Consider the following 27,191-nt stretch of genomic DNA (forward strand, 5'->3'; position numbering starts at 1 on the left):
GTGGGAGGGGCTCTGGAGCCCCGGGACTCTAAGATGGCCGATGACGGAGACCCGTTGGGCCGGGCCAGGTCGCAGACAATGTCGACTGTTTGTTTAAGAAGCGTGGACTCTTGTCCTGAGTGCACCGAAGCTTTCAGCCTGCGGGACGGTGGTGCGATTTGCCTTAGAGGTGCAGGGTGGGAGAGGAAATGCGCGTGGAGACTGGGCGCGTGCAATGGTGGGAGAGGTGTGGGGCAGGGGTGCGGGGTGTGGCAGTGAAGAGAAGAGGACCTATCGTAGAGTATTTAGGAAATGGAAGGTGAAGGTCTCTGCCCCGGATTGTGGATGTTCAGAAGGAGAAAGCGTCATGACTCCCAGCCTTGGCCACCTGGCAGCTTACCTGAGATGGAGAAGAGATAGGCCGAGTTCAGTTCTGGGCATATTTAGTTGGAGGTGCCTGAGGGGCCTCTAGTACAGGTGTCCAGGAGTCAATGCAATGCGCTGACATCAGCGAGAGGCCCGGCTTTATTAGAGATATGGGAGTTCTCTGCTTCCAGCTTCCCTGGAGCTGCGGAGAGTGAGCCAGGGTCGCGTCTTCCCAGTGTGAATAGCAAGGACAGCCTCAGTTTCCCCTCTTCTGCGGTATCACCAACTAAATATTTGAAAAGGTCAATATTGAGGTCTGTTTCTTATCTTTCTTTTTTGTGTACTTATTGTTTCCTTTAAACTTTGGATATAAATGTTTGGAAGAGTAGTGTAAACAAAATGACAACTTGAAAGACCTTTTTGGAAGATATGAAGGGCAGCCAGGCTGTGAAGAAGGCCTGGATGGGGAATTAGGGAGCTCAAGATCTAGACCCAGATTCACTCATTATTCTTTGAGCTTTCAGTTTGCTCCAAGGTGAAATGGGATACATCATAAATGTTCGTGGTGGAGTCTGGTGGCTCATGCCTGTAATCCCAGCACTTTGGGAGGCCAGGGCAGGAGATCACTTGAACCCAGGAGTTCGGGACCAGCCTGGGCAACATGGCGAGCCTCCATCTCTGCTAAAAATACAAAAATTAGCCAGGCATGGTGACGAGGGGCTGTTATCCCATCTACTTGGGGGACTGAGGTGGGAGGATTGCTTGAACCCAGGAGGCAGAGGCTGCAGTGAGCCGTGATCACACCACTGCACTCCCGCCTGGGCTACACAAAGCAAGACTCTGTCTCAAAAATTAATAAAAATAAACAAACAAACAAATGTTCCCTATGGCCTTGTGAAGAGCAAAGGAAGTAACTCATGTGAATACTCTCAGGACCCATAAAAGAAAAGACTAGTAAATTAACCCCAATTAAAATTAAGCACATCAAAATTTCAAAAAAAGTTAGATAATATGAGAAAAAATCAGGACACACTTTAACACATAAGTTTTCTTATTGAACCAAGGGCTCATACAAATCATTAAGCAATTTTCAGAAACCCCATAGACAAAAAGAATGCGTTAGATATGGAAAGATACTTTGTGGAAAAATTAATTGACATGACTAACAAAGCTATAAAAAGATGCAGAACCTCATTCATTGTTAGGGAATGAAAAATTAAAGCAAGGAGAGGCTTTTTTTTAAACCTATTGATGGGCAGACATGAAGAAGTTTGTTTATACCCTGTGTTGGTGAGGTATGGAGAAATAGTTATACACTGTGGATGAGAGTATAAATGTATGCAACCTCCTGGGAACAGAATAACAACATGTATTAAAATTTTACTCTACTTGTTCTTTGATCCAGTGACTCTTCCTGCACAAAGATGTATAAAATTAATCTTGCAACTGGAAGCAACCTATTTAACAGTATATTAAACAAAGTTACAGAACATCCATTTAGTGGAATATTATGTAGCCATCAAAATAACCTAGCACAGATGGTGGAAAGTGGGGGTGAAGCAGATCCCCTGTAGGACTATAGTAGCACTATTTTGCTCCTAGGAAATGGGAACGTCTGGATATACAAAATATTTGGAGAAGCAAACTGTTTGTCCCTGAGGCCTGTGACAAACTGGAAGTAGGAGATTGGTGAGGTTGGGGCAGCCTTGGAGCAGGCCACTCATCTATTTTATCACTGGAGGCTGGCACGGGGCAGAGTGAGCAGATGGTTGAAACAGAGGGAAGGTGAGAGCTGCGCACACAGTGGTTCCCAGGGGTCTGGGACAGAAATCTATTTTGTAGTCTGTCTGAGGCTGCAGTTTGGAGCTGAAGTGGATGGAGGAATGACTGAGCTCTGGAGATTCCATTGATCAGAGCCCTTCCCACAAGGTCTTGAGAGGCCTCTGAGTCACCCAGTTGTCCACCAGACGTCATTAAAGTCCCAGATGAATTTTTATTAGGTGTATATGGGGGTAGGTAGTCCAGTAGCTTCTAACTCACACCACCACCAGAGAGACTATAGAGGGGATGGGCCCAAGTGTCCACATGCTCCAATCTTACAAGGCCCTGAATAGAGTGCAGTGTCTGCTTTCCACTTAGACACTGGTGAAGAATTGCATGCATATTTACTAAGTTAGCTTGGGCAGATGCTATGTGAATCTACAAATGTAAGCATGTCTATGTTTATTGTTTACTTAGCAACAGCTAATCATTACTCAGCACTTACTTCTTGCTAGCCACTATCCTAAGCACTTTACCTGTATTGGGCCATTTAACTTCACAACAATACCGCAGCACCATTTTGCAATGGGAGTAGTAGGGTATCCAAGGCCATACAGCTGGGAAGTGGCAGAGCTATGGCAAACATCCAATTTCTCTTTCCAAAGGTCACGTGTTTACTCATATGCTTTCCTGTCTACTGCATCCTATGAGTATATGTAGTGTTAAGTGTGAAATGTGCAAAAATAAAACAACAACCTGCAAACTCTAAAAAGAAGGAAAACACACACACACAGAGTAGCTGGAAAATAGTACCTTAGGCTAGGGAAGTTAGCCTTTTAGAGATGTGCAGAAAACTTTGCTCTAATTTTCCTGGCACTTGTGAATTCTGAGACAAAAGGAATGACTAAAGGAAGCATTCTGAAGTTACTAAGATATTTACTGAACTACTCTTATCGAAAGGGATTCACTCTTTAATGGAGTCTGATCTTTGAGACCTGAGAGGAGTTTGTTATGTAGGTGTTTTTAGGAGAGATTTTAATAATGTTGTGGATCATGTCCTCAATAATAGTTTGACCAAAAGCAGAAACGTACACCCCCATGGACTGTTGCTAAAATACAAAGCAATGTTGTGAAACCACAATTATGCAAAGGCATTTTGACAGAGTAGGTTTGTGGCTTTCTGTTCCTGCAACTTAGACAAGGGCTAGAGTTCAGGGAAGGGAAAGGGATAACTGATTATCATGTGGTGCTTTTGTCAGGAGCTTTATGAGCTCCTTTCACAGTGATGATGGTTGATGTTTACAGAAAAATGAACAAAGATGTTGAATAGGCAATCAATTCTCAGAAGAGGAAATGCAAATGGCCAGTTGACTTAGGGAGAGATGATAACAATCAAAAGTGCAATTTAATTAAAATAAGTTGGTGTAATTTTTTCATCAGATTGGCAAAAATGAGATGGTGTGACAGTATCAGGCCTTGGTGAGACTATAAGGAAATAACCCTCTCATGCTCTAGAGGAAGTGTGCACAGATGTCTGGACTTGTGAGGACTAATAAAGGAGCTGCTAGTGAAAATGAACATGCTCATCTCTTATGAGCTAGGGATTTCTCTTTTTGGAGGACTGATATTCACTTCTAAGTAAACACTGGCACATGTGTGTGCCAAGAAGATACATGAAGATGGACATATAAAAGATGTTTAGTGCAACATTATTTTCAGCAGCAAAGAAGTAGAAATGATTTCAATGTCCATCTTTAAAAAAATGGATCAATATTATGTAGTTTATTCACACGATGAAATACTTTGCTACAGTTATAACGAGTTTGGTCTATTTTTTTGCTAAAAATATAAATATGTGCATTAATACATGCAGTATAATACTGTTTACTTAAGATGTGCTTACATATTGTTTATGGATGCTTATACATATATACACATACAACATATAAAACTATAAATGATTGATCAATGGATGTACTCCAAACTCTTCCTAGTGTGAAGGGAATGAGACTTTGTGTAGGGATTAGAGTAGGCTTTGACTGTATCTGTAATATTTTCTGTATTATTAATAGTAACAAAATGGCTAAATGGAAATAAAATTCCAATCTTGGCAGTTGTTGACCCTCACAGTAGGAATATTGGTGCTTGTCCCAGTAGACTTTGTGCTATTCTATGTCTTTTAAATTTAATTAAATTAAAGACCTAACCCAACAGTAAGTGCCAGAGTGCATGTGAGCTGTGTTGTGCATTGGAGAGTGATACTCATACTTTCAATGCTGCATGTGTTTGGCCACTCTTGTCCTCAAGTCCTAAAGAAGCACCTCCCCACTCCCACACAGACAATGGTGCTCCCACAGGTGTCTGGAGGAAAGGCCGGCCTTTTCCACAATATGTTTTAATGTCCCAGGGAGCTTGAGGCCACAGTCCCAGACCAAGCATCTGGAAGAGGGGACCATCATCATGAATCTCCCATGAGCATCTCTATCTCAAAAGCACATTTCCATGGCATTGTAGAACATTGAATCTTGAGCAGACTGCAACCTCTTGGATTTGTCATGTCAAGATATTTGAAAATACGTCCACTCCTTTTCCTAAATTTCAGGAGAGGTGTTAATCTGTATGTACTTTTAAAATGGTGGTATTTACACTGGACTTTTCTTTCTGTTTAGAATTGGTGATATATCTTAGAATATAACCCTGTGATTCATTCATTAGGACAATTCTTTCATTTATTTGTTCACCCATTCACGTTCAACAGATGTTTATTATCTGTGGTTGGCCTCCAAGATTGCTGCTCCCTAGTATACATGCCCTATATAATCTTCTTCCCTTGAGTATGCTGGCACTTGTGTATATGATGATATTTTACTCCCAGATAGAGTAAAAGTGAAGTCATTTTGAAGATGTAATGAGATCTCCACTCAGTTAACTCTGAGTTAATCAAAAGAGATTATCTGGGTGGGCCTGACCTAATCAGGTGAGCCTTTTTAAAAAGTGGGTTCAGGCTTTCCCTGGAAGGAAAGAAATTCAAAACTGAAGAAACACTCTCTTTCTGGCTTTGAAGATGCAAACAGCCATGCTGTGGGGAGGGCCTTGTGGCAGGGAGTTGCGGGCAGCCTCTAGGAGTGGAGGGCCTCAGTCCTAGGACCTCAAACAAATGAATTCTGCCAATAATCACCTAAGCTTGGAAGAGGACTCTGAACCTCAAATGGGATGCCAACTCTGGCAGACACCTGGATTATAGCCTGGTGAGACCCTGAGCTCAGGATCCACCTAAGCTGGGCCTGGACTCCTGATCCATGGAAACTGAGATGATAAGTCTGCATTCTTTTAAGCCTACTAAATTTGTTATGCAGTAATAGAAAACGAATACAATATCTAAGTGTCAGTTACTGAGAACGCAGAATGAATACAACACCATTCTTGCTGCAAAGACACAATCTGGTGGAAGAGACAAATGTTTAAAAGACACAATTTAGAGTGAAGAGAGTTATCCTGGAAATTTGAATCAGGGTGTGCTCCTGGTTAACCATGGCAGATTGAGCACACTGCTGCCCAAACCCTGCAGAATGCCCGTAGAAGAATCCAAGGACATCAGCCCATAAAGGTGAAGATAATGTGAAGGGGGCGGGGGGTGTGCAGGGAAACAGCGCTGTTCTTCCCTCTGGACTTACTGGCTGGGTGGTGTAAACCCGGCATTTTCTGTGGCTGTGATTTCCTTCTCCATTGACTACATGGAGGAAGCCTGTTGCCAGTAGGAGAAAATGAGGTCAACAAACATCGAAATAGAGCAGAGAGGTGAAAAGAGATTCCCGAGGATGCTTTAATGCCCGGGCTCCAGTTGGGCCTGAGGCTAACTTGATTCTCATCCTTCCCAGTTAAGCAAACCAGTAAACCTTAGGGATAAATCATGGATTACTTCCAATCTAAGTGTCCTGATGTATTAATACAGATATACTGCCCAGTTAGCACAGTAAAATAAGTTCTCAATAAATGTTATTTACTCTTGTCATTACTAAACTGATTATTCGTACAAACAAAGCACTGTGATATCTTTAAGGGTGGCCACCTGATTTGGGGTGCTTATTAGAGAAGATGACTTTTGTCTGTTGAAATACAGCATTGCAATACAAACAGTTAACTCGTATCATTCAGGTGAGGCTTCAGCAGGCAGGATGAGATCTCTGGCTTGCTTATGATTTATGGTCAACCCAAAAGGAGGCAAAGCACTGAGTTTCATTGAAATGATCGCCTGATGTGCTTCTGGATGCAAAGAGCCGCAAGGAAACAATCCGCGCATGGGTGGTAGTGTTGCAGTGGGTAGCGTCAGACATGAGCAGACAGTGGGGGCTCCTGACAACGAAATGTTGTAGGACAAAGTTGGGAGACACCTAACAGAGTGAGTTCAGGAAAGTTCTTTATTAAAAGGTGATCACCTGGCTCAGTAGGACTAGTGTCCAGGAAAGTCTGAGCCCTGGACAAAGAAAGCAGCCACCTTTTAAGCAGTCAGTGGCCGGGAGCTACATGAGGCAGGAAGCGTACTTACAGAAGCGAGAACAAAGGCAGTTGATCAATCTTTTACGTTTATCTGCACTACATGTTCCACATCCCTTGGAAGCCATGTTTCTGCATCAACCTTGTAATTTTGCAGCTGCACTAGGGAGGTGACGCAGGAACTCACTGAGCCTCAAGGAATGTGAAACTAGCAAGTACAGATAAGGCTTGCTGAGCACAGAAGGAAAAACAGGCAGTTAGTATTCTTCTTTAATTTACACTATTGGGGAGCTACACTACACTTAGCTTTTGAAGGAAAAAGTAAAAATTTTTGGTTGTCTTTGATTATACTTGTAAAATTCATGAATTCCTTCTTCAACACAACCCCCAGGAATGTCAGGCGACCATCAGGTGATGGTCAGGTGGCTGTTAGTTGTCTCTCTAAAATAATTGGTCACAGCTGGCACCAAGGAAAGACCGTCTCCCAATAGGTAGAAAAAACCTGAAACTGGTGGTCAGCAGCTTCCCGATGAAATGTCAGGAGTTGGGTGAGTGGGCTCAAGGATGTGCACTAAAAGACAAAATTGAGCATTCAATTTTGTAAGGGAAGAACCTTGAGTGAGCATGTGCACAACGCCAGTAAAGACACTGCGCATGCTCCCCTCCCAAGCGCTAGCAGGCCACTACTGCGCATGCGGACAGCCCACCCCAAGGGAAGAAAGGGAAGAATCGGGGAGAAGTAACGCAAGACACCGGAAGCACGACAACGTGTAAAACCCCAAGTCAGAGGTCAAATGGCGCACTCGATCTCTCAAGTCGCCTGCTTGCCCCTCTACTAAATATATTTTACGTTCTTCCATTCCTGCTTTAAAGCTTTTCAGTAAACTTTCATGCCTGCTGTAAAAGTTGCCTCAGTCTCTCCTTCTGTCTTGTGCCCCTCTGCCAAATTCTTCTGAGGAGGCAAGTATTGAGGTTGCTGCAGACACGTGATGATTCGCCGCTGGTAACATACTTTGGTACCACCTAACTCGGATACATTTGGCCAACAGTAGCTGTAGAATAGGTACCTGTAACCCTGTCAGCCTCAGGGCCTCAGCTAGCAGCGGCTGGCCATGCCCCTCAGGTCTCTAACACCATGTTCATCTCTTTTTCCAGAAAGGGAGATGCCATGTGCTGGCCCAGCACTCCAATAGGGGCCTGACCTCTAGGAATGGGACACTGGAGGAAGCCTAGACATTTGAACAAATCAAGTCATCCAGATCCATGGTCAGCTCCTGCCCCGACTTGGCCTTCCTCCTGCTGGGCTTGCCCACGGACCTCGGGAACCTGCCCTGGCTGTGGGTGACCTGCAGGTACTGGTCAGCACTGCTGTTCTGCTGGTCACTGCTGGATGCTGCCGACACAGAGTCAGATTCTGTGAGGGATGGCTCAAACCTGGGCTTCCCTCTGGGCTTCAGAGGGGGCTGTGGGTATTGGAAATTCCGGGATCGTGGCTTTTTGGGCACATAGGCTGGCCTCTCAAGGTGACCCTCAAAATCTTCCTTCCACGACTTGTAGTGCACCCTCCCCTGGTGCTTGGGAGCCAGGTTCTGACTTTCGGACCTCTCCCCAATATAAAAATGAGGAGCCCGACGGAGGTCTATCAGAGAGCGTGGGGGAAGAGACTGTTTGATCCAATCTCTCCTTGGCGTCTCCTCCTCTTCTTCACTCAGCTGTGGGGAGGGAGGCTGGCGGGGGACCCAGGATGCATATTGTCGCACGTTCCTAGGGTACAGCTCCACAATGTCACCTGAAGCATCTATCTTGAAATGTCTTTCTGGCCAGACATTTAGATGTTTTTTCTTGTAAGAGTCACGTTCATTAATGACATAGTATCTGGGGGTGTGGGGCTTGGGACCCTGTGTCACCAAAGTCGAGGCCTCTGGTCCACGGTGAGGTGGGTTCATTTGCTGAAAGTCTTTTCGGAAAAGAGGTTCTGAGTGTACATCTTCGATGTGCTTTGTAAATGTCATAGGTGTGCGCGATCTGTTCCTGTGAAGGTCGCTGGTACTTGCACACAGACCATGCAGATACCTGTAAGACAGGGGCGGTTAAGTAGCTGTGGCTTTGGTGGTCTCAGAGCCCCACACCTGAGGACTGTGACCTGTCAGTGGTTCTGAGTGTGACCTGAGCATTTTCACTGAGGCTGTTTCCAACTGGATAGTGGGTGTTCTGTGGATTGTGAGCACAGAGACATTTGGGGGACTGGGCTAAACAGTTTTGTTTACTGCTGGCATTTTCAGAACCCTAAATCAGTGATGTACACGTGAGTCTCTATGAAGAGTGCAGAGCAAGGGGTACTGTGCTAGTGTATTTCATCACAGAGCCCTCTTTGTGTCAGGAGGCACATAGGGGGACTAGTGTCTCTGAAGCACATGTTAGGAACACAGTTTCTCATCCTTTCTGCTAAGCAGCTGTCTGACTTCTCAAGCACTTCTCTGAGTTTCCACGGGTGGCTGGAGGGGAGTTGTACATATTAAACAGTTCTTCCCTGGCCAGGTACAGTGGTTCATACTTGCAATCCCAGAACTTTGGGAGGCCAAGGCAGGTGGATCACTTAAGGTCAGGAGTTTGAGACCAGCCTGCTCAAGATGGTGAAACCCGGTCTCTATTGAAAATACAAAAAATAGCTGGGTGTGGTGGCAGGTGCCTGTAATCCCAGCTACTTGGGAGGCTGAGGCAGGAGAATTGCTTGAACCTGGGAGGTGGAGGTTGCAGTGAGGCGAGATTGCACCACTGCACTCTAGCCTGGGTGACAAGAGCGAAACTCTCTCTCAAAAAAAAAAAAAAAAAAAGAAGTTCTTCCTGATAAAGACTTGATCTGTATGGTGGCTGTGGCTTGACCACTAGTGGCCTCCCAAGGAGTGTTTGAACCCTTTCTCCTTGTCAAGACCCTATAGAGACATGCAGACAACTCCTTATATAAGAAGACTTCAAGTTCTTTGCTAACTTAGTCATTATCTTTAAAAAAGAGAGCCCCTGTATTTTATCTATATTGCTTTCACTGTGCTACATTCAGATCAAATGAGTTTGGGCCACTGCAGGTCTATCACCTTCATCTTTCCAGGGGTCCTACCTCCATCAAAGTAGGAAGGGATCTACTGCTTTCCTTGACCTTGCCAATAACTTGACCAGACTAGAGCTAAAATATGGAAGATCTTGCCAATAATACGACCAGTGTGGAACTAAAAAATAAACAGTTATTTTCTTAGCCTAGACAAATGTTTATCCTAGGTTGACTAGAAGGTTTGCTTACAAGTTAAATGGCAGATAACCTAGGAGGAAGAATTTGTCCTGTTTAATAAACTTTGACACCCCCAGCCCGCCTCCATTTCTTCTCAGTACCAGCTGTCACAGTCTCCTGACCCCATGTCTTCTGGGAGAATTAGAATTTAATGGCCTTGGCCTCCTGAAGCTGCTGAGGCCTTCAAATCTCTCACTTTCCAGGTTTTCATCTGTGCTGCAGTGGAGCCTCACCTGTTAGTTTTATGCTCTAGCCTGGATTTGGAGACCCCAGGGAGAGGTGAGCTAGGAGCCCTGTCCCCTGGCCTGGGGCTCTGGGGCATGGACTGTGCGACTGTCTCTATCCTGCCACTGTTGCTGCTCCCTGAGTCAAAATGGACCACGTTGCCGTTGTTTTGGGGTGTGCCCGAGTGCGCTGAGGACAGCTGGCTGGTAAGATCACTGTTGTTTGGAAGCTTCTTGGTGCTTTCTTCCTGGGTCTGGATTCGGGCTGCAGGGAGAGGGAGGCATTGTGAGAAGACAGGTATCACTGAGCAGGTGACACCTTCAGGTGAGGTGAGTTGCAAGAGTTTTATGACATCCAAGAGTTGGTCCACAAACAATTGAGTTCACCTACAAATACACCTAACCAGTGGGCAACAAACATTCTGTAATTCAAATGATTTCATCCCTGAAAGTTGGAGCTGGGAGTGTAGGAGGAATCAAGTGAACACAGGGCTTTATAGTGCTCCATCTGATGCTCCCATGAGGCAAAGCAAGTACTTAACAGATTTGGGCCTGCAGTTCCTTATCTATTCAATGGAGATAATAAAGCTTACACAACAATTACGATTCTTTGGAAACAGTTCACATGCATTCTGAAAAAAGATGTGGTCTTGAGTTGGAAAATGAACACTGGACAATGCTATTGTTATCCTGAAACAGTCTATGTGGGTTCTGGCTTTTGAAGGTGACCTGAACTAAATTTAATTATGCTTAATGGGCAAATAAGTGATGACAATTAGAGAGGCGTTTTATGGCGTGAGCCACAGCCACTTTCAGTAATCATTAGCAATTGTAGGCTTCTCTCTGAAAAGCTGATGGAGCAAGCAAGCATAATCCTTAGGCCTTAGGGCTCTTGCTCAGGCATTTTTCTGGAGAGGAATAGGTCCCTTCCAATTAGTGAAGTATTGCAACAGCTGTGTGAGCTAGTCCCTAGAGCCCTTCTAGGTCCCTTTCTCATTCATGTACGCTGTGCCATGTTAATGGTGCCCAATGAGCCTTCTGGCTCACAGCACTCTGTTAGTGGTCCTGAGAAACAGATTCATCTCCTTCAAGCTGCCCTTGCCCACTTTCTTCCCTTCAGACCACAGCAGACTTCTATGCCACATGCTTCCATTCTCCCTGCTCTGCAGGGACAGGACAGAACCTAAGGAGGCTCAGGGAAGGGACCTGAGAGGGAACAATTGCAAGGAAGAGATGGGCCATGGAGAGAAAGTACACAAAAGTGAACCAAAGAGATTCTTTGGGTTTTCATCCAAATGAATGTGCTAATTTTCCTCTCCTACTTCAATACTTCCTTCTGGTTTTACACATGTTTTGGGATTATTCATGGGCCTGGATATGATATAAAAATTGAAGATTTAGAACAACATTTATATCCCTAGACTTTATTTTATTGTGCCTAGTTACTTGTGAAAAACCACAGGTTATCAGGAATTTTTATTGGTAGTATACCGCAAACTACTTTAAATGGCTATAGTTTTAAATGTCCACTAACTGAGACAGCAGATCTCTGCATTTAAAAAAAAAATATTAGGACAGGCACGGTGGCTCACACCTGTAACCCCAGCACTTTGGGAGGCCAAGGTGGGTGGATCACGAGGTCAGGAGTTTGAGACCAGCCTGACCAACTCTGGTGAAAATATAAAAATTAGCCGAGCATGATGGCATGCATCTGTAATGCCAGCTACTCAGGAGGCTGAGGCAAGAGAATCACTTGAACCCGGAAGATGGAGGTTGCAGTGAGCCGAGATCATGCCACTGCACTCCAGCCTGGGTGACAGAGCAAGACTCTGCCTCAAAACAAAACAAACAAAAAAAAAGAAACAGAAATACTTACCTTCTACCATCTGGGCAACCTTTTTCTTATCCTCTGATCTTGCCTAAAATGCAAATGATATGCATGTTTGTTTTGGCTTTAGCAGGAAGTAGTAACAAATATTATTCCTGGGGGAAGAAAAAAAGATTTACATGCCATAGTTCTTACCTTGGACCATGACTGTACTACTATTGCCCGCTGTGGACAGTATGTTCTAGGCTTGGGCCTGTTATTAGAGTGAATAAATGCAGATACCTGAGAGCTGAAGTTTTATGCCTAGCCAATTTTATTTAGGGACAGCTAATTAATAGACCATATTTAGATTCTGCCCATAATAGTTTGCCTGAATCACAAAGAAAAAAATATAGATCAACAACACTGGAGATATATGTTTCCACCAAAGCAGCCTTTGTAACTCCAAATGAATTTCAAATTAGAAGCTAATTTGTATTTCTTTGCATGAATTGATGTTCATGGGAGGTTTTTTTATTTTTTGTTTTTTGTTTTTTTCCTGATAGAAGTGGAAGGAGTATTTTTGCATGGGTGAGGTTAGGGAGGCATGTGGGGTGCCAAATTTCAGGAGGCACTTATTTTCAGGGCTGTGAAAGGATAGAGTCAGCATTACACTTACAGAGCCTCCTTAAATGTGGTGCTTTGGGAGCCTCACTGGCCTCATCCCAGTCCTGGGATCCCTCCTGGGGGTCTGGAGGACCCAGGGCACTAAGGGAACACCTGAGGTATGTGGAGGAGGAGAAATTGTGGAAGTTTTGGGAATGTGTGTTTCCCTAGGACTGCTCTGAGAGAGGGGGTTTGAGTCCCACGGAGAGAAGGTAATGACAGCCACAACGAAAGGATATGAAAGAGGTGAGGCTTTAGGGACAAACAGTGCTGCTGGGCTCAGATGCCCAAGTTGACAAGGATTGGGAAGGGGCCCTTTCTCTCCCTTGCCAATCTATCAGAGCTCGCAGAAGTACCCGGCACACTGAGGGCTTGGTATGGTCACAGGAGGGCACTGAAAGGCTTGAGGCAGCAGCAAGTTCCCTTGAGGAGGAAGAAAAACAGGAGCAGGCTTCTTCCTAGCAAAGGTGAGCCATCCCTGGGTATTCTTAGAAATAACTCTTGGACATCTGGGGATTGGTGGCCTTGTACCATAGTGGGTGGCCAGGAGTCACAGAACCTTGAAGATGTGACCTCACTTGTATTCCCACGCTGGTGGGATATCAGTCATGTGGTTGACACACACACTCATAATAGCAAAGTTCATTAAATACTTGCGTTTTGGATCTGCATTTTGAGCTGGTGGTTGCTGAGCTTTAGCGACCGTGCGATGCTCTGGAGATAATAGATGAGCATGCTGGGACAGAACAACACAGGACAGTGAGTGAACTGCAACTCGCTTTTCTGCTTTTCAGACCACATTGCCTGCAGATAGTTGGCAGGAATGAGAGGCTCCCAGGCCAGAGGTGGGCTACCCACTGACCCTCCACTAAGGACAAAATGTATCAGCAAATTCTCAAGTCAGTGAGCACTGGGAAGGGGCCGCTTTTATTTTCTTTTCCTGGCTTTCCATAGCACCCTCATTGACCTGGAATTCTGCACTACTGATAGCAATAGGGAAGACCTGAAAATGGGGGAGAAGTTTTGCAGTCTATCAAGCTAAGAGTACAGGATCCACTCACTTTTATTTTTTTCCTTTAAACCAAAACAAGCCAAAGCTACTCAGCTGAGTTGTGAAATTCCTTTTCGGGATTATTTAAATTTCTGGAAAATGAGATGATGATAATAATGGCATTCAGCCCCATTCTAGTGATCACAGTAATTGACCAAATGGTGTTGGTGGATCAATAATCACCTCGACAGCAATGGAGTGCTCCCTCACGGCCCCTCGCTGAGACCCAGTGGCTGTGTCTCCATGGCACAGTGCCTCATGTGACTCTGGTGTGTGACTCAGAGTCCCTGTTGAGATCATCAGGCTCTAAGCCTAAGTGATTTTTGAATGAACTAATAAATTTTAAATAATTATTGGAAAGCAGCGTTTTCTTGTTGGCCAAACACACAGGAGTCCCTCCAAAGCTGGCAGGTGTGGTACTCACAAAAGCAGGAGTACCCCGGGCAGGATGACCACGGGGCTACTGATGTGCCCAACCACGGAGCCAAACCACACGGGAAAGTCTTTCTCAATCGTTTCTGACACAATGTCATAAATTTTCTCTTGTCCACTGTGAGAAAGAAAAACATAACTCCAGATTTTATTGCTCTTGGCAGAAAGATGCTGCAAGACATCAGAAAATGGCTGGATGCCTGGAAGCCAATTTATAACATTCCTCAAATGATTTCATATCTAATTAATATGGAGGATGGAAGATGGGGTCATTAATCACATTGCATGTATGTGTGTGTTCTAATCATGTACACTAAGGTAGACTAAATATTACATACATGTGTCAAAGCTGACTTGAATCCTAGATGAAGATGCTAGAGGGTTTTGCTTGAATACAGCTGGATAATATAGAAAAAAAAAGTGCTGTGCACTGTGTTTTAATAAAACCATTTTGTGTTTTGACCAGGTAGAATGTCCTCTAGCACACAGTCATGCTGTTTTTCACTTTAAAAGGATTGTATTTTTTAAAAGGATTGTATTTTTTAACATGAGCACAGAGATGATTATACTAAAGGTAGCCTGCTATTTAAGGAAAGAGAACTGGTCTTGAATTTAAAACATGTGGGTTTGCAATCTTTCTATCCTGTTTACCTGCTCTGTCAGCCGGGAGGACAATTCAGTTCAATATGATTTAATTCCCCTATAGCTGTCAGTCATTTTGGGCAGAGCTGGGAATGAAACTTACCTGAATGGCCCACAGTTTAGAGATGGCTTGTATCGGACAATAGCAAAAATAGTTGGCAGCATGCACAGAAACAGCATGAACAGGAGCATTGACAAGTAGAAGTTGTTGGATCTGCAGATAAATCAAATGCCATGCATTAAGTTCACTCCATAGCCAGTTGCCAGGGTTGCATATGCCCAAAGAGCTGCCACAAAAACAGTTGCCCTGACTCTTTGCAAACTAAAAATCCTCCTCTCAGGGTTACCTATGAATGGATCTGTCATAGGATCACATGCAGCTTAGAAACCTAGAAATCAGTATTCAAAGGAACTTCAGACATCTCCCACCCAACCTGTTGATCTAATAAACATTTGCTGAGCACCTGTTCACCTCAAACCATGAGAGTGGTGAACTCACCCTGGCACCCAGGAGTTCCACACAGTAAACTCAATTTATGGAAAAATCTTAGAAGCATTGCCCATCCATCTGGGTCCTTACCTAATGGTTCCCTCTGCTATTCCCAGGCTTGAACTTGTCTCTTATGTCTCGGGATGGTTTGGCTCTTTTGTTTATGATTCCTGACTCTCTCACTTGGGTGTGATTTGCACTCAACTTCCCTGCACGTGGCTGCCCAGGGTATGTGTTCTGTCTGATTAAGTCCTGGTCCCTGAGCCCTAAGCTAGTGTCAGGGAGTTTGGATGCCCAGGGCTCCCCTGAGGGCAGCTTAGACCTGTTTGGTGTGCCAGGCTCTGTACACAGTTCAGAAAAGAGAATGAGGGGTCAATTTAGTTACTTTCAGCTAGTACTCTCTGTTGGTCTGTTTCTGTGTCTCTCTTTCATGAAAAATACTTGACTAGAAGAGAATAGAAAATTTCAAAGAGCACAGAATGTAGTAAGAAAGTGGTAAGTTGTGAAACTTCGTTCTCTTTCTCTATCCACAGACACACATACATACATATAATAAATATATATACATATATACAACATATATAAATATATCAAAACATATATCTCTGAATGTATTAACATATGTGTGCTGTCACCAGAGAAAATGTAAATGCATTGTCAAGTAGGTCATGAGCAAAAAGTTTGAAAGCCACTGATACAGACACACATAACCATTATGTCAAAGTAAAATAACTGAATCAAAGTATTTAGAATGTGTTATGAATTCACCAAAATGACTAAAATTAAAACAGATAAAATAATAAGTGTTGGCAAGATTATAGAACAATTGGAACTCTCATATAATGCTGCTAGATATGTAAACTGGGGTGATCATTTTAGAAAACCTTTTGGTGCTATTTGCTAAAGGTGAACATACGCATGCCCTGTGGCCCAGCAATTGCATTCCTAGGTATATATGCAACAAAGACACTTAGGATGTCCAAGACAGCATTACTCATTATGGCTAACAGCTGGAAGCAACCTACATGCCCATCAACAGGAGCCAAGGATAAAGAAATTGGGGTGTATTTCCTCAGTGAGGTGAATCTCACAAACACAATGTTGAGTGGAAGCAGTTGGGCACAAAGGAGCACATACCGTGTGTGTGTGATCACGTTTGCATCAAGTAAAAGCTAGGCAAGCCTAATTATGCCATTAGAAGTTGGCAGTGATTAGAATCCCATGCAAGTGGGCATGCTCTGAGTACCATTTGTGTTTTGTTTTTTGATCTGAGTGCCTTGTGTTCAGTTTTTGAAAACTCATCAGGCTGAACATTTATGATTTGTATACTTTTTTCTAAAGGATTATTAAACTTTGGCAAAAAGTTTTAAGTGTCATGAGTTCAAGAGGAGTGAGGATTCATTGAAAGAGTAAGGCATTGGAAATGGCTCTTGGAGGAGATAAAATTGGAGGACAGGCAGGATTTTGACAGGAAGAGAGTTGGGGGGACTCCTTGCTAGAAGACCCCTGGGTAAGGCAGGCATGGATTATATATATATAGATATCTGCATGATCAGATCTTATTCTTACTCACCTTGAGGCTCGAAATACTTGCTGGTGGGGCACATTGCAGGTCAGCACAGCCCAGCTCCTCAGGTACATGAGCCCAATGAGTTTGAGAACGTTGAATGCTGGGAGACATGGGGAGAAGAAGGCCCCCATCCTGGAACCACGAGGAAGGTCAGTTTGCATCTGTTCTCTTCCAGCCTATCTCCCAGGACTATGGAAGCCCCATGTAGGAACATGGTTCTAAGACTTTGGGGCTTACACCCTATGCTTAAAGAACTGGAAAAGCCCCTGAAGTCCCGAGACCACAACCCTCCACCTTCTAAAGATAAGACAAGTCACTGAAGGTGGGTGTTGATCCTATTTAAAAATATTCTCTTTGCAAAGGACAACTGTTTTCACAGGTCTCTCTTTTCACAGTTGAGCAAAGGAAAATCCTCCTCTGGGAAGGAGGCAAATAATGGATAACTACTGTTTGGGGCCAGCTCCTGGTTTTGTTTATCTATGAGGAGGACTACGTTAATAAATTACTGACTTTCAGGTTTAATCAACATATGTTGAGCACCTAGTTTTGCTGGATATGGCATTAAGCATCCTCACACATTTCAGTTTGTTTACTGTTCTGCAATAGTGAGAGGAGAGGTAAATATCCAGTTGATAGACAACAAGGGTAGATATGGGGAAACCAAAGACATGTTGCTAAGCCAGACCTTGTATCATCCAAACCTGGGAGACTTGGGGAGTGAAATAACTGAGCCCACAGGCAAGAACCAGATGATCCCAGGAAAGCTGGGACTTATGGTCACCCTGAAAAAAAAGTCAACTAGGTGACAAAACCCATGTCTTCAGACTTCAGTCTAAATCAGTTTATATTGGATACGCATTCAATCTGATACTTGTGGAATTTGGGTTTAGTGGTGTGAAAATAAGCGTAGACATAAGAATATGTTTCATAAGTAAAATGTTTCTAACAAGAAATGTTCAGTTGTCACTATGTTGGATGTTAGGCAAGACACTTAGCTTCTCTGCATTTCAGTTTTCTCATCTTTTCTCATCAAAGGGGAAGGTAATGGCAGTTACCTCATGAGTTTACTATAAGGATTAAATTAGTTACTATAGGTAGAAAAGTACTTGATATCTAGCACTATTAAATAAATGTCACATATTATTTATTTTTATTTATTTATTTATTTATTTATTTATTTATTTATTTATTTGAGACAGAGTTCTGCTCTGTCACCCAGCTGGAGTGCAGTGGCATGATCTCGGCTCACTGCAAGCTCCACCTCCCGGGTTCATGTCATTCTCCTGCCTCAGCCTCCCGTGTAGCTGAGACTATAGGTACCCGCCACCACGCCTGGCTAATTTTTTGTATTTTTTAGTAGAGACGGGGTTTCACTGTGTTAGCCAGGATGGTCTCGATCTCCTGACCTCGTGATCCACCCGCCTCGGCCTCCCAAAGCACTGGGATTACAGGTGTGAGCCACTGCACCTGGCCAATGTCACATATTATTTTTAATACTGTATTTGTAAAGATATTTTGCAAAATACAGTGGACTATAAGAACGCAGAATTTGACAGGAGGCATATTACTTTATACCTCTCAATTGCCATGTATTTTACTGAATTATTATGAAGAGAGATAGTGTTTTCTGGTTGTATGGAACGTCCCAGGTTCTTCTTTTTTGTTTGCTTGTGTTTTAACAAATAGCACTATTTCCGGTCCAACAGGTAAAACCAGAGATGGTGGGATCTTTTAAGGAGCTCTCCATTGTGGCCCACAGACACACGCATATGTGTGGGTGGGATCACAGGACCCCTCCAGCTCCTCAGTGTCTTCAAAGACAGGATTGCCATGGCCTGGGAGTTGCCATGGGTGAACAGACTTCCCTACTTCCTGCCTCCCCAAGGGTGGGCCTGCAGTCTGAGGGATGGCTGTGCTCCTGGGCCCAGTGTCTAAGTGAACATTAGAAGGAAAATGGAGGGAGGGTGGTGAGCAAGGACAGACTGGCCAAGGTCTCCCGCAGCCACTCCTGAAGTCCTCACTAAGGAGAAGCAGCCTCTCCTCCCAGCCTTACCCTAGTCCTCCCTAAGAGTATATTCTGCTAGTTTCTGTGCAGATTTTTTTTGGCTGTGACCAATAGTAGCTTAAACATGGATTATTTTCTTTTTAGTGTCTTCCTGCAAATTTCTTAGGAAACCATCAATAAAATTAATATACATGTGAAATAGTTCTCTTGGAAACATCCTTTCTTAATGCTCATAACTGTGTTTATTATGGCCGTGTCTCATCCAGACTAAGTAAATTAAAATCTTAGCCCAGATGAGATGTAAGCAAAGGCAAGAAGAAACTTTGATACCTACCAAATCATTCCTTGGTTGTAGACTAAATGTAGCACATTCTCAGCTATTTTGAATTCTCCATATTCAGGCTACAAGAGAAAATAAACTTGTGCATTAAACAAGTTCCAAAGTTCTTTGCATGAACCCATTTATTACAGACACTTATATAGACTTCTTTGCTTTTATGAGCACTTAGAGATCAGTGCTTTTGGGGCCCTCCCAGCAAACAGTAAATGTTAAGAAGGGGTGGGGCTGGGCATTGTAGCTTGTGCTGTAACCCCAGCACTTCGGGAGGCTGAGGCAGGAGTTCAAGTCAGGAGTTCAAGGCCAACCTGGGCAACATAGTGAGACCTCGTCTCCACAAAAAAAATTTTAAAACTAGCTGGGCATGGTGGCACATGCCTGTAGTCCCAGCTACTTGGGAGGCTGAGGCAGGAGGATCGCTTGAGCGAGACCCTGTCTCAAAAAAACAAACAAAAAAAACAAGGAAGTAGAAGCTCAGCTTTCCGCACCTGTCTCCTCTTCCCACTTGTATTCTCTTTCCATGTGTGCTCCTCAGCTATACTGGACTGTTTCCCAGCCTCAGCATGAGAAAGGATGGATTTGGCCATATAAACTTTCCCAACAGACACAGCATTTTACTTACAAACTTGTTTTCCAGATCCCAACACCAGTAGTCACTTAAGTACCGCACGAAAAGTCCTCGGAAGAAGTCTATGAGCAGAATGCTCGCCACGGTGAAGAGCATGTCAATGATGGAGAGCTTCAGCATCTCCTGAAACACAGGGTGTTCCTGGATGCCACCATGCCCCACCCTTCCCATGGTCACTCTTCCTTCGGGGTGCTCCTAATTTCTGTTCATTGCTGTGGGCCCCAGCCAGTGGGCCCCTCCAATGGCATCCTCATTTCTCATATTTGTAAGTTGCAGTGGGCAGAGGACTGGGCTTCTGGTACATAAACGGTGCTCAATAAATATTGGGTAATTTGAACGTGAATTTTGATATCTGAGGCCAGCATCACATGAAACTAGGAAGGAATATAAGGTCTGTGGTTCTGAGCTGCTGGAGACTCGAGGCCCGTGACTCATTTCCATGGGCTAATACCTTGGGGTTGAGGTTTTCTGTACAACATGGTTAAGGGTACAGATTTTGGAGCAAATTCCTGGGCTCAGGACTTCATTGTGCTCTTTACTATCTGTGTCCTTGGGCAAGTACTTGACCACCTGTGCCTCAGTTTCCTCATCTGTGCCTATAAGGTTAACAATAATAGGACTCTTATGAGGAACAAGCATTTAGAACAGGACCCAGCACATGGTCAATATTGTCTGAGTCTTTGCACTGATTATTTTTCTTTTCTAATTTTGAGACTTGGAAAATCATAAACCTCACTGAATTTTTCTTTCTTTTTCTATAAGATGGGGCAGGGACAGCTCAGAGAGTTGCAGGGGTTAAGTGATGAGATGGATATGACAGCACTTTGTAAGGGTAAAGAGAATCACCTGACCGACGTATGTCTCCCAGCACTGGTCTTGTGGACTCTGAGGGTAGAGGCTAGTCCTGTTCGTCTTTATGAGAGGCATGGTGTAACCTGAAATGCTGGTCTCTTCCAAGGCCCATGTGCTGTTTTTCCTGAGCCCCATTTCAGGCCGAGATGTGGACCATTTCTCTTCTTCAGGGGCTGTCCTGGTTGCAAAGGAGGTGGTAGAATCTATCCAATGACTTGTGTTATTTTTGGTAGCCATTTCCTAGGGAGAGATAGAGGGAGGGAAGGAGGTGAGAAGGAAAAATGGCAGTCCACATATTTGTAAATGAGAATCCATCATGGACCCCAAGGGTGTCATTGCATTGCTTGGGAGTAATCATTCCTCCTCTTTCTCTTTCTAGACCACCACTTGACTAGAGTTGGCCCCAATAAGGGAACACAGTGGTGTAATGGATAGTGTTTATTCATCCCTAGTAAGGGTCAGAAACTGTTTTAGGTAACACATGTTAACTCTACTTATCCTCAGAAGAGCTTTAGATAAGGATTATTACCCCGTGTTCAGATGAGATTGAAACTCAGTGAGTTGAAGCCTAATGCTCAAGGTCACGCTGCTAGTAAGTGTCAGGTAAAGACCCAGGTCTATGTAACCTCAAAGCCCCAATGCAGAAAAATGACTCTCTGTGGCTTCATCTGCCTATAAACCTTGAAATTTGATGTTAGTGTGATATGCCTTGGGCAAACAACCCTAAAAGAACACCCCCTCTCTTCCTCCCTTTCCTCCACCATTCAGGATATCCTAATAGGTGGGACAGGTTGAAAGTGGACACCAGGCTGGGTGTGATGCCTCATACCTATAATCCCAGCACTTTGGGAGACCAAGGCAGTGGAATCGCTTGAGTCCAGGAGTCTGAGACCAGCCTGAGCAACATGGTGAAACCCCATCTCTATAAAAAAATTAAAAAAAAAATAGCCAGATATGGTGGCATGCAGCTCTAGTCCCAGGTACTCTGGAGGCTGAGATGGGAGTATCACTTGAGCCCAGGGAGGTTGAGGCTGCAGTGAGCAGTGCTTGTGCCACTGCACTCCAGCCTAGGCAGCAAAGCGAGACCCTGTCTCAAGAAAGAAAAAAAAAAAAAAAAAGTGGACATCAAAGCTACCCTAGGCTGGGAGCAGATACTCCTGCTGGGCTGGGATAGTAAGTCCATTCTGAACTGTTCCCCATGAAATGATTATTCTGTCCTGGCTTTCTAAGCGAGTCCCATGGCCTGCTGCTCTTCCTGTGATCGTTTGCAATAGCTGTTGATAGCCTTTTCCCGACGGGATTCAAAGAAATGGGGTAGTATGATATAAAGAGTCAAAAATTCTGGAGTTCTCATCCCAGCACCATCACTTACCAGCCATGCACTGTAGCCTGAATTTCTTTATCTGGGAAGCAAGGATAATTTTTCTCTCCTTACCTTGAGAAGACTCCAGCAAAGTCAAGTTTTGCACATGATTATGGAGTACAAGTACAATCAGTGATCCTGTCCACGATGATGACCCTGGTGTTGGGAGGAGGTAGCAGGGAGGGCAGAGGTGGGGCAGACAACTATCTGGAATGGACGCTCACCTCAGTGCTCATGCTGTTAACCTTGTCCAGGAGAGCAATGATCAGGCTGTAGAGATTTCCCAGATACAGCACAAGGACCCTGAAAGCCACAAACCCACCTTGAGAGACAAGACCATGACATACAAGTCCACGGTTCTAGAGCCCCCACATGGTTCTAGAGACTCATAGATGTATTAAGGCAGTGGCTGCCACACTTGGTTTCCTTTAGAGTCACCTCGAGGGCATTTTTAAAAAGACAGAATTCCAGAATCCACCCTTAGTAGGTCTGGAAGGGGTCTGAAAATCATTTTACAGCCTTTCCAGGTGATTCTGCTATAGCCTATCCTTGGATCTGTACTTTACAAACACTAGTGTAGCAGAAAGTGTGAGTTTAGGAAGTGGAGCCCTAACGTGTAGTTTATGAGTCATGCTTTCTGGTTTATGAATTGATTTCCCATGCATTATCTCACTTGATCCTCACAACAGCTCTGTAATAATCCCCACTTAAGGGACAAGTGTATTGAAGCACAGAGGGAGCTAAGTCACCAGCTCAAGTTCACACAATTAAAAAGCAGCAGAATGCAATTTCAGGACCTCAGTGCTCTGCTTCTGAAATGCAGCCTGGGCCCCTCAGAAGCACTGAAGAGCTGTGGGTACAGCTACACCCTGTCAGCCACTGGGAGTGAATGGAATCTGCCAGCAACAGTCTGGATCAGCCAATGGTCAAAGACTTGATGTCACCTTCCCCAGCGCTGGAAGGTTTTGAAAACACATCATGGAATTTCCAGGATGCAGCCTTGGGTCTTACTGGAAACCTGTCTGGGAAAATGAAGTGAGAAAGGAAATGACAGGTTTATACACACTTCAGTGAGACAACACTTAGCTCTTAGAGAAAAATGAAACCAATTGATGGGAGAATCATGAAACCAATTGAGAAAGTTGATGGGAAAGCATCTTTATCTTGAGGAAAAGACTCCAAGTTGAAACCATCTCCCCAGGCCTTCCACATCTCCTCAAGTATAGAGTTGACCACCCGTGTGCAGGCAGTGGGAGAGAAACAGGAAAGTGGTGTCTCCAGGGGGTAGCATTGTAACTCACATCGGCTCTCCCTCTGAATTGAGAAGGGATTCCTGTGGGCACAATGCACTTACAGTACTGAGTACAAGGGAAGTCCCTCAGTGTGTATTCAGTAAGTGCTGGCCAAAGGAAGGATTGAATGAATGCATTTCCTCTCCTGCTGTCTCGGCATTACCATCACTCTGTACCTTGGATAGAAGCTAATACAGTCTGCTGGTGAGTTAATGGAACTGAAATAATATGTCTTACGTTTACTACCAGAATTAGCCCTAATTTGTCTGGGGGAAGTCTCTGATGCCTCTGTTTCTCTAGTTTTGAACATGAATAATGAGGCCAATTTATATAATAGCATTGCCTTTAGACCAAATGCAATAATGGAATTGATTCCACCCAATACTTGCTAGTGAGGAAGGAGCTTCTCTCTTGCAGGTCAAAAGACATGTTGGGTGGAGCCGAAAGAACAAGGAATAGGAGCCAGGGAGCTGAGAGGCTCATCCCAGATCTACCCTGGGCTATGAAGGTTTGACCAACTCCATGCTTTTTCTAGTCATGTTTTCTCTCTTCGAAAGGACAGTTGAATTTCAGGAGTTGGAAATTACGGCTTTCAGGCCAAACCATACCCTTGCCTATTTTTGTCAGTAAAGTTGTATTGGAACACGACCACATCTGTTCATCGCCATATAGTCTGTGGCTGCTTTCATGCTAGAACCTTAGAGTTGAGTAGTGGTGATAGAGACTTACCCACAAAACCACAAATATTTACTATCTAGTTCTTTTGGGGAGATGTTTGCCAATTCCTGAATGAGAGCGAATCTTCCCAAAGTGGTCTGTGGAAAATTAGTTCTGTAGAATGTTGTTAGGTGTTACAAAAGGAAACGGGGAGAAACCAGTGTAGACCAGGGTGAAGGTGGGAGCAGGTAAGAAGGGCTCTCACTGCCTCCCTCTGCCACATTCAGTTTAACAATGCCTCACCCAGCCCTACTACAGTAGCTGAATTTGTAGATGAAGAGACCATACTCCAGGGAGGACAGACAGATTTTTCAGGAAAATACTGATAAAGCCAGTGCTCAAAATGAGTGTGGCTGTTCCGACTCCCACAGAAGGTGTTCCAGGACATTCCCTTGGGTGCACCAGTCTTCCTCAACCACCTGCTGTCACAGCCACTGACCCTCCTGGCAAAGCTTCCAGGCATATCCACAAGGAACTCTTTGAGTCTATACTTTGGGGGAACTGTTCACAAAGCATTGACTGTTCTTCTTGCATCTGGAAAAACAACATGGGTCCCTCTCACCACTCAGAGTTAAACCACGGAGAAAACAGAACAGTGAGGAAAACCAAACACACTGCCAGTCCTCCTCTTGGTTTCCTTTTGTTCATTTGTTTGTTTGTTTGTTTGTTTGTTTTGGAGTTTTGCTTTTGTTGCCCAGGCTGGAGTGCAGTGGCATGATCTCTGCTCACCGCAACCTCTGCCTTCCAGGTTCAGGCGATTCTCTTGCCTCAGCCTCCTGAGTAGCTGGGATTACAGGCATGCGCCACCATGCCCAGCTATTTTTTTTTTTTTTTTTTTTTTTTAGTAGAGACAGGGTTTCTCCATGTTGGTTAGGCTGGTCTTGAACTCCCGACCTCAGGTGATCCACGTGCCTTGGCCTCCCAAAGTGCTGTGATTACAGGCATGAGCCACTGCACCCGACCCTTGGTTCCCTTTTGTGTCCTCTTTTTCTGCCTGTTCTTCCTTTCTTCCTTTCCCTTCTCCTCCTCCTCCTCATCCTCTTCTTCTTCTTCATTCCTTTTCATCCATTTCTTCTACCCTTGTCATCCTGGTCTTCCTCCTCCCTTCCTGCTTCTCTTCTCCTGCCTCCTCCCCTATCCCTCCTCTTGGGTTATGCTTTTCTTGAATTGCATCCATAAGTAAAGTTCTGTGCTGAGTGTCTGAGAGAAAAGAAGCAAGCCCTGGTTCTTGAGGCACTTACATTCCCACTGTGGGTGGGCACATGGGTGAGCCACAGGTGGCATTTCTGGGCAGGACTGTTTTACCTTGCAAGCTGGAAGCGCAGCGTGGTCCTGGGGTGGTACATCTCTAAGGCAGCAATGAGGTCAAAGGCTGATGGTGCTATCATGGTGACGAGGGAGACCACCACACTGACCTGTTGAGAGAGCACATGCCAGAGCCAGGCATTCCCAGGACCCCTGATCAAGCCTCACCATGTGCATTTGATCTCTTTCCCTAATATTGGATCAGTGGGTATCCACAGGGTCCTTGGATCCTCCATGGAAAATCTCCCCAAATCTCTGCTAATTAGCTTTTTTAGCAGAGGCCACCACTTTATCATGGCCACCATGAAGGTGGCCACCACTTTATCATGGCCTTTTTTTTTTTTTTTTGAACTCTCCTTAAATGTTCTGAGGACACTCATACATGCCGTTTGGGATTCACTAGGCCAGGTGCAGTGGCTCACACCTGTAATCCCAACACTTTGGGAGATTTGTGAGGCTGCAGGAGAATTGCTTGAGGCCAGGCATTGAAGACCAACCTGGGCAACACAGCAAGACCCCATTTCTACCAAAAAGAAAAAGAAAAAGAAAAAAACTGGCACATGCCTATGGTCCCAACTCGTTGGGAGGCTGAAGCAGGAGAATTGCTTGAGGCTAGGCGTTCAAGATTAGCCTGGGCAACACCGCAAGACCCCATCTCTACCAAAAAAAAAAAAAAAAAGTTGGGGGGCACACACCTATGGTCCCAGCTTGTTGGGAAACTGTGGCAGAAGAATTTCTTGAGCCCAGAAGTTTGAGGCTGCTGTGAGCTGTGACTGGACCACTGCACTCCAGCCTAGGCAACAGAGTGAAACCTTGACTCAAAAAGCAAAAAGGATTCACTAACATTTCTGCCACAATTTCCCCAATTACCATCTCACAGTATTTATACTTCCCTGACCTTGGATGGAAGACGGAAATAACTGCAACTATTACCAATAGAGAAGGAAAGCCTGAGAGGTAATGTAATATTCTTTCTGTACATGGAAGATTAATTATCTAGAGAATTATGCCCGGCTTTTGTTTCTCTGTACTTACAGCAGAAGAAAGAGGAGTTTTAGCTGGTACAGATGTTTGAGATAAAATAAGAAATAATTTCTGAATATATCTTTAAAAAACTATTCATATTTCTATCTGTAAACATACAAGTACGCAGTAATTCGATTGGCATAAAATAGAGGCATGGGAAAAGGTTACCTAGGGTAGAGTAGACTCAGATTTTGATGAATTACTATACATTGATAAATATGCACATGGTAAATTGATGACCATCTTACACACCTTTCTTTTTAAATCCCAACGGGGATAATAATTTTCATAGAAATGGTCTGAGAGATGGTTTTTGTGCTATTTCTGCCTTTCAAATCTGTACAGATAAATTGGGCCAACTTTTCAGTACAGTGGTTTTAAAATGAATATTTAGAATTCCAAAATTGTTCATAACCATTCACTTGGTGATTTTCTATTTATGAGAATATTCACACAACGGAGGCGGGGGGAAGATGATTGTTTAAAAAGTAAACCATTTGTGTAGAGCTGGTTCTGGAAGCATTATTTGTCATTTAGATATTCAGAAACTACCTAAATATTCACGAATGGCACCTGGTGAACTTTAATCCATGCTATGGAATACGTGCAGTTGTTAATTCCAATCTGCAGGTAGAATCAATTTGTGGAACATGGATGTGAAGAAACATGTGCAAAAGGCATAACACAGTCGGTGGGGCTCAGGGTAGAGAACGGTGTGAATGCTTGAAGGCGTTTTTGAATCAAACTCTTTCCCAAAGGAGATGAATAAAATTGCCCTTCTGGCTCAAAGTCCTCATAGTCCATGCTCTAGGACAAGAGGACTAAAGTTTTTTCTAGAGGTATTCCCACCTAACCCACATAAGGAACAAAGAGGCAGGCTACTTTTCTGTCTCTTTCTCTC

The 27,191-nt window shown here is 44.1% G+C and overlaps 1 protein-coding gene and 1 long non-coding RNA gene across 3 annotated transcripts in view; one reads left to right on the forward strand and one right to left on the reverse strand.

Annotated features, from left to right (window-relative positions):
• Positions 1 to 27,191, forward strand: part of LOC111527185 — a 38,044-nt gene that overhangs the window by 110 nt on the left and 10,743 nt on the right. The window contains exons 2-4 of one of the 2 annotated variants that reach the window (XR_002726582.3): positions 10,087 to 10,314; positions 16,941 to 17,087; positions 19,745 to 20,305. This is a non-coding gene — a long non-coding RNA (uncharacterized LOC111527185). Of the gene's footprint in view, positions 1 to 10,086; positions 10,315 to 16,940; positions 17,088 to 19,744; positions 20,306 to 27,191 lie in introns of those variants that run through there. The other variant, XR_002726581.1, reaches the window with a different exon arrangement.
• The window catches only part of TMC3 (transmembrane channel like 3), a 39,967-nt gene continuing 20,605 nt past the window's right edge, over positions 7,830 to 27,191 (reverse strand). Inside the window, exons 11-22 of the mRNA XM_023193392.3 lie at positions 25,265 to 25,374; positions 22,175 to 22,253; positions 20,582 to 20,827; positions 19,730 to 19,858; positions 19,105 to 19,172; positions 16,769 to 16,897; positions 14,809 to 14,919; positions 14,056 to 14,181; positions 13,238 to 13,316; positions 11,984 to 12,026; positions 10,117 to 10,372; positions 7,830 to 8,673 (exon numbers count right to left, since the gene is read on the reverse strand). Coding sequence (XP_023049160.2) covers positions 7,830 to 8,673; positions 10,117 to 10,372; positions 11,984 to 12,026; positions 13,238 to 13,316; positions 14,056 to 14,181; positions 14,809 to 14,919; positions 16,769 to 16,897; positions 19,105 to 19,172; positions 19,730 to 19,858; positions 20,582 to 20,827; positions 22,175 to 22,253; positions 25,265 to 25,374 — 2,220 coding nt within the window. The remainder of the gene's footprint in view (positions 8,674 to 10,116; positions 10,373 to 11,983; positions 12,027 to 13,237; positions 13,317 to 14,055; positions 14,182 to 14,808; positions 14,920 to 16,768; positions 16,898 to 19,104; positions 19,173 to 19,729; positions 19,859 to 20,581; positions 20,828 to 22,174; positions 22,254 to 25,264; positions 25,375 to 27,191) is intronic.

This window comes from Piliocolobus tephrosceles, chromosome 6 (genome assembly GCF_002776525.5).
Source record: "Piliocolobus tephrosceles isolate RC106 chromosome 6, ASM277652v3, whole genome shotgun sequence".
Classification (NCBI taxonomy): domain Eukaryota; kingdom Metazoa; phylum Chordata; class Mammalia; order Primates; family Cercopithecidae; genus Piliocolobus; species Piliocolobus tephrosceles.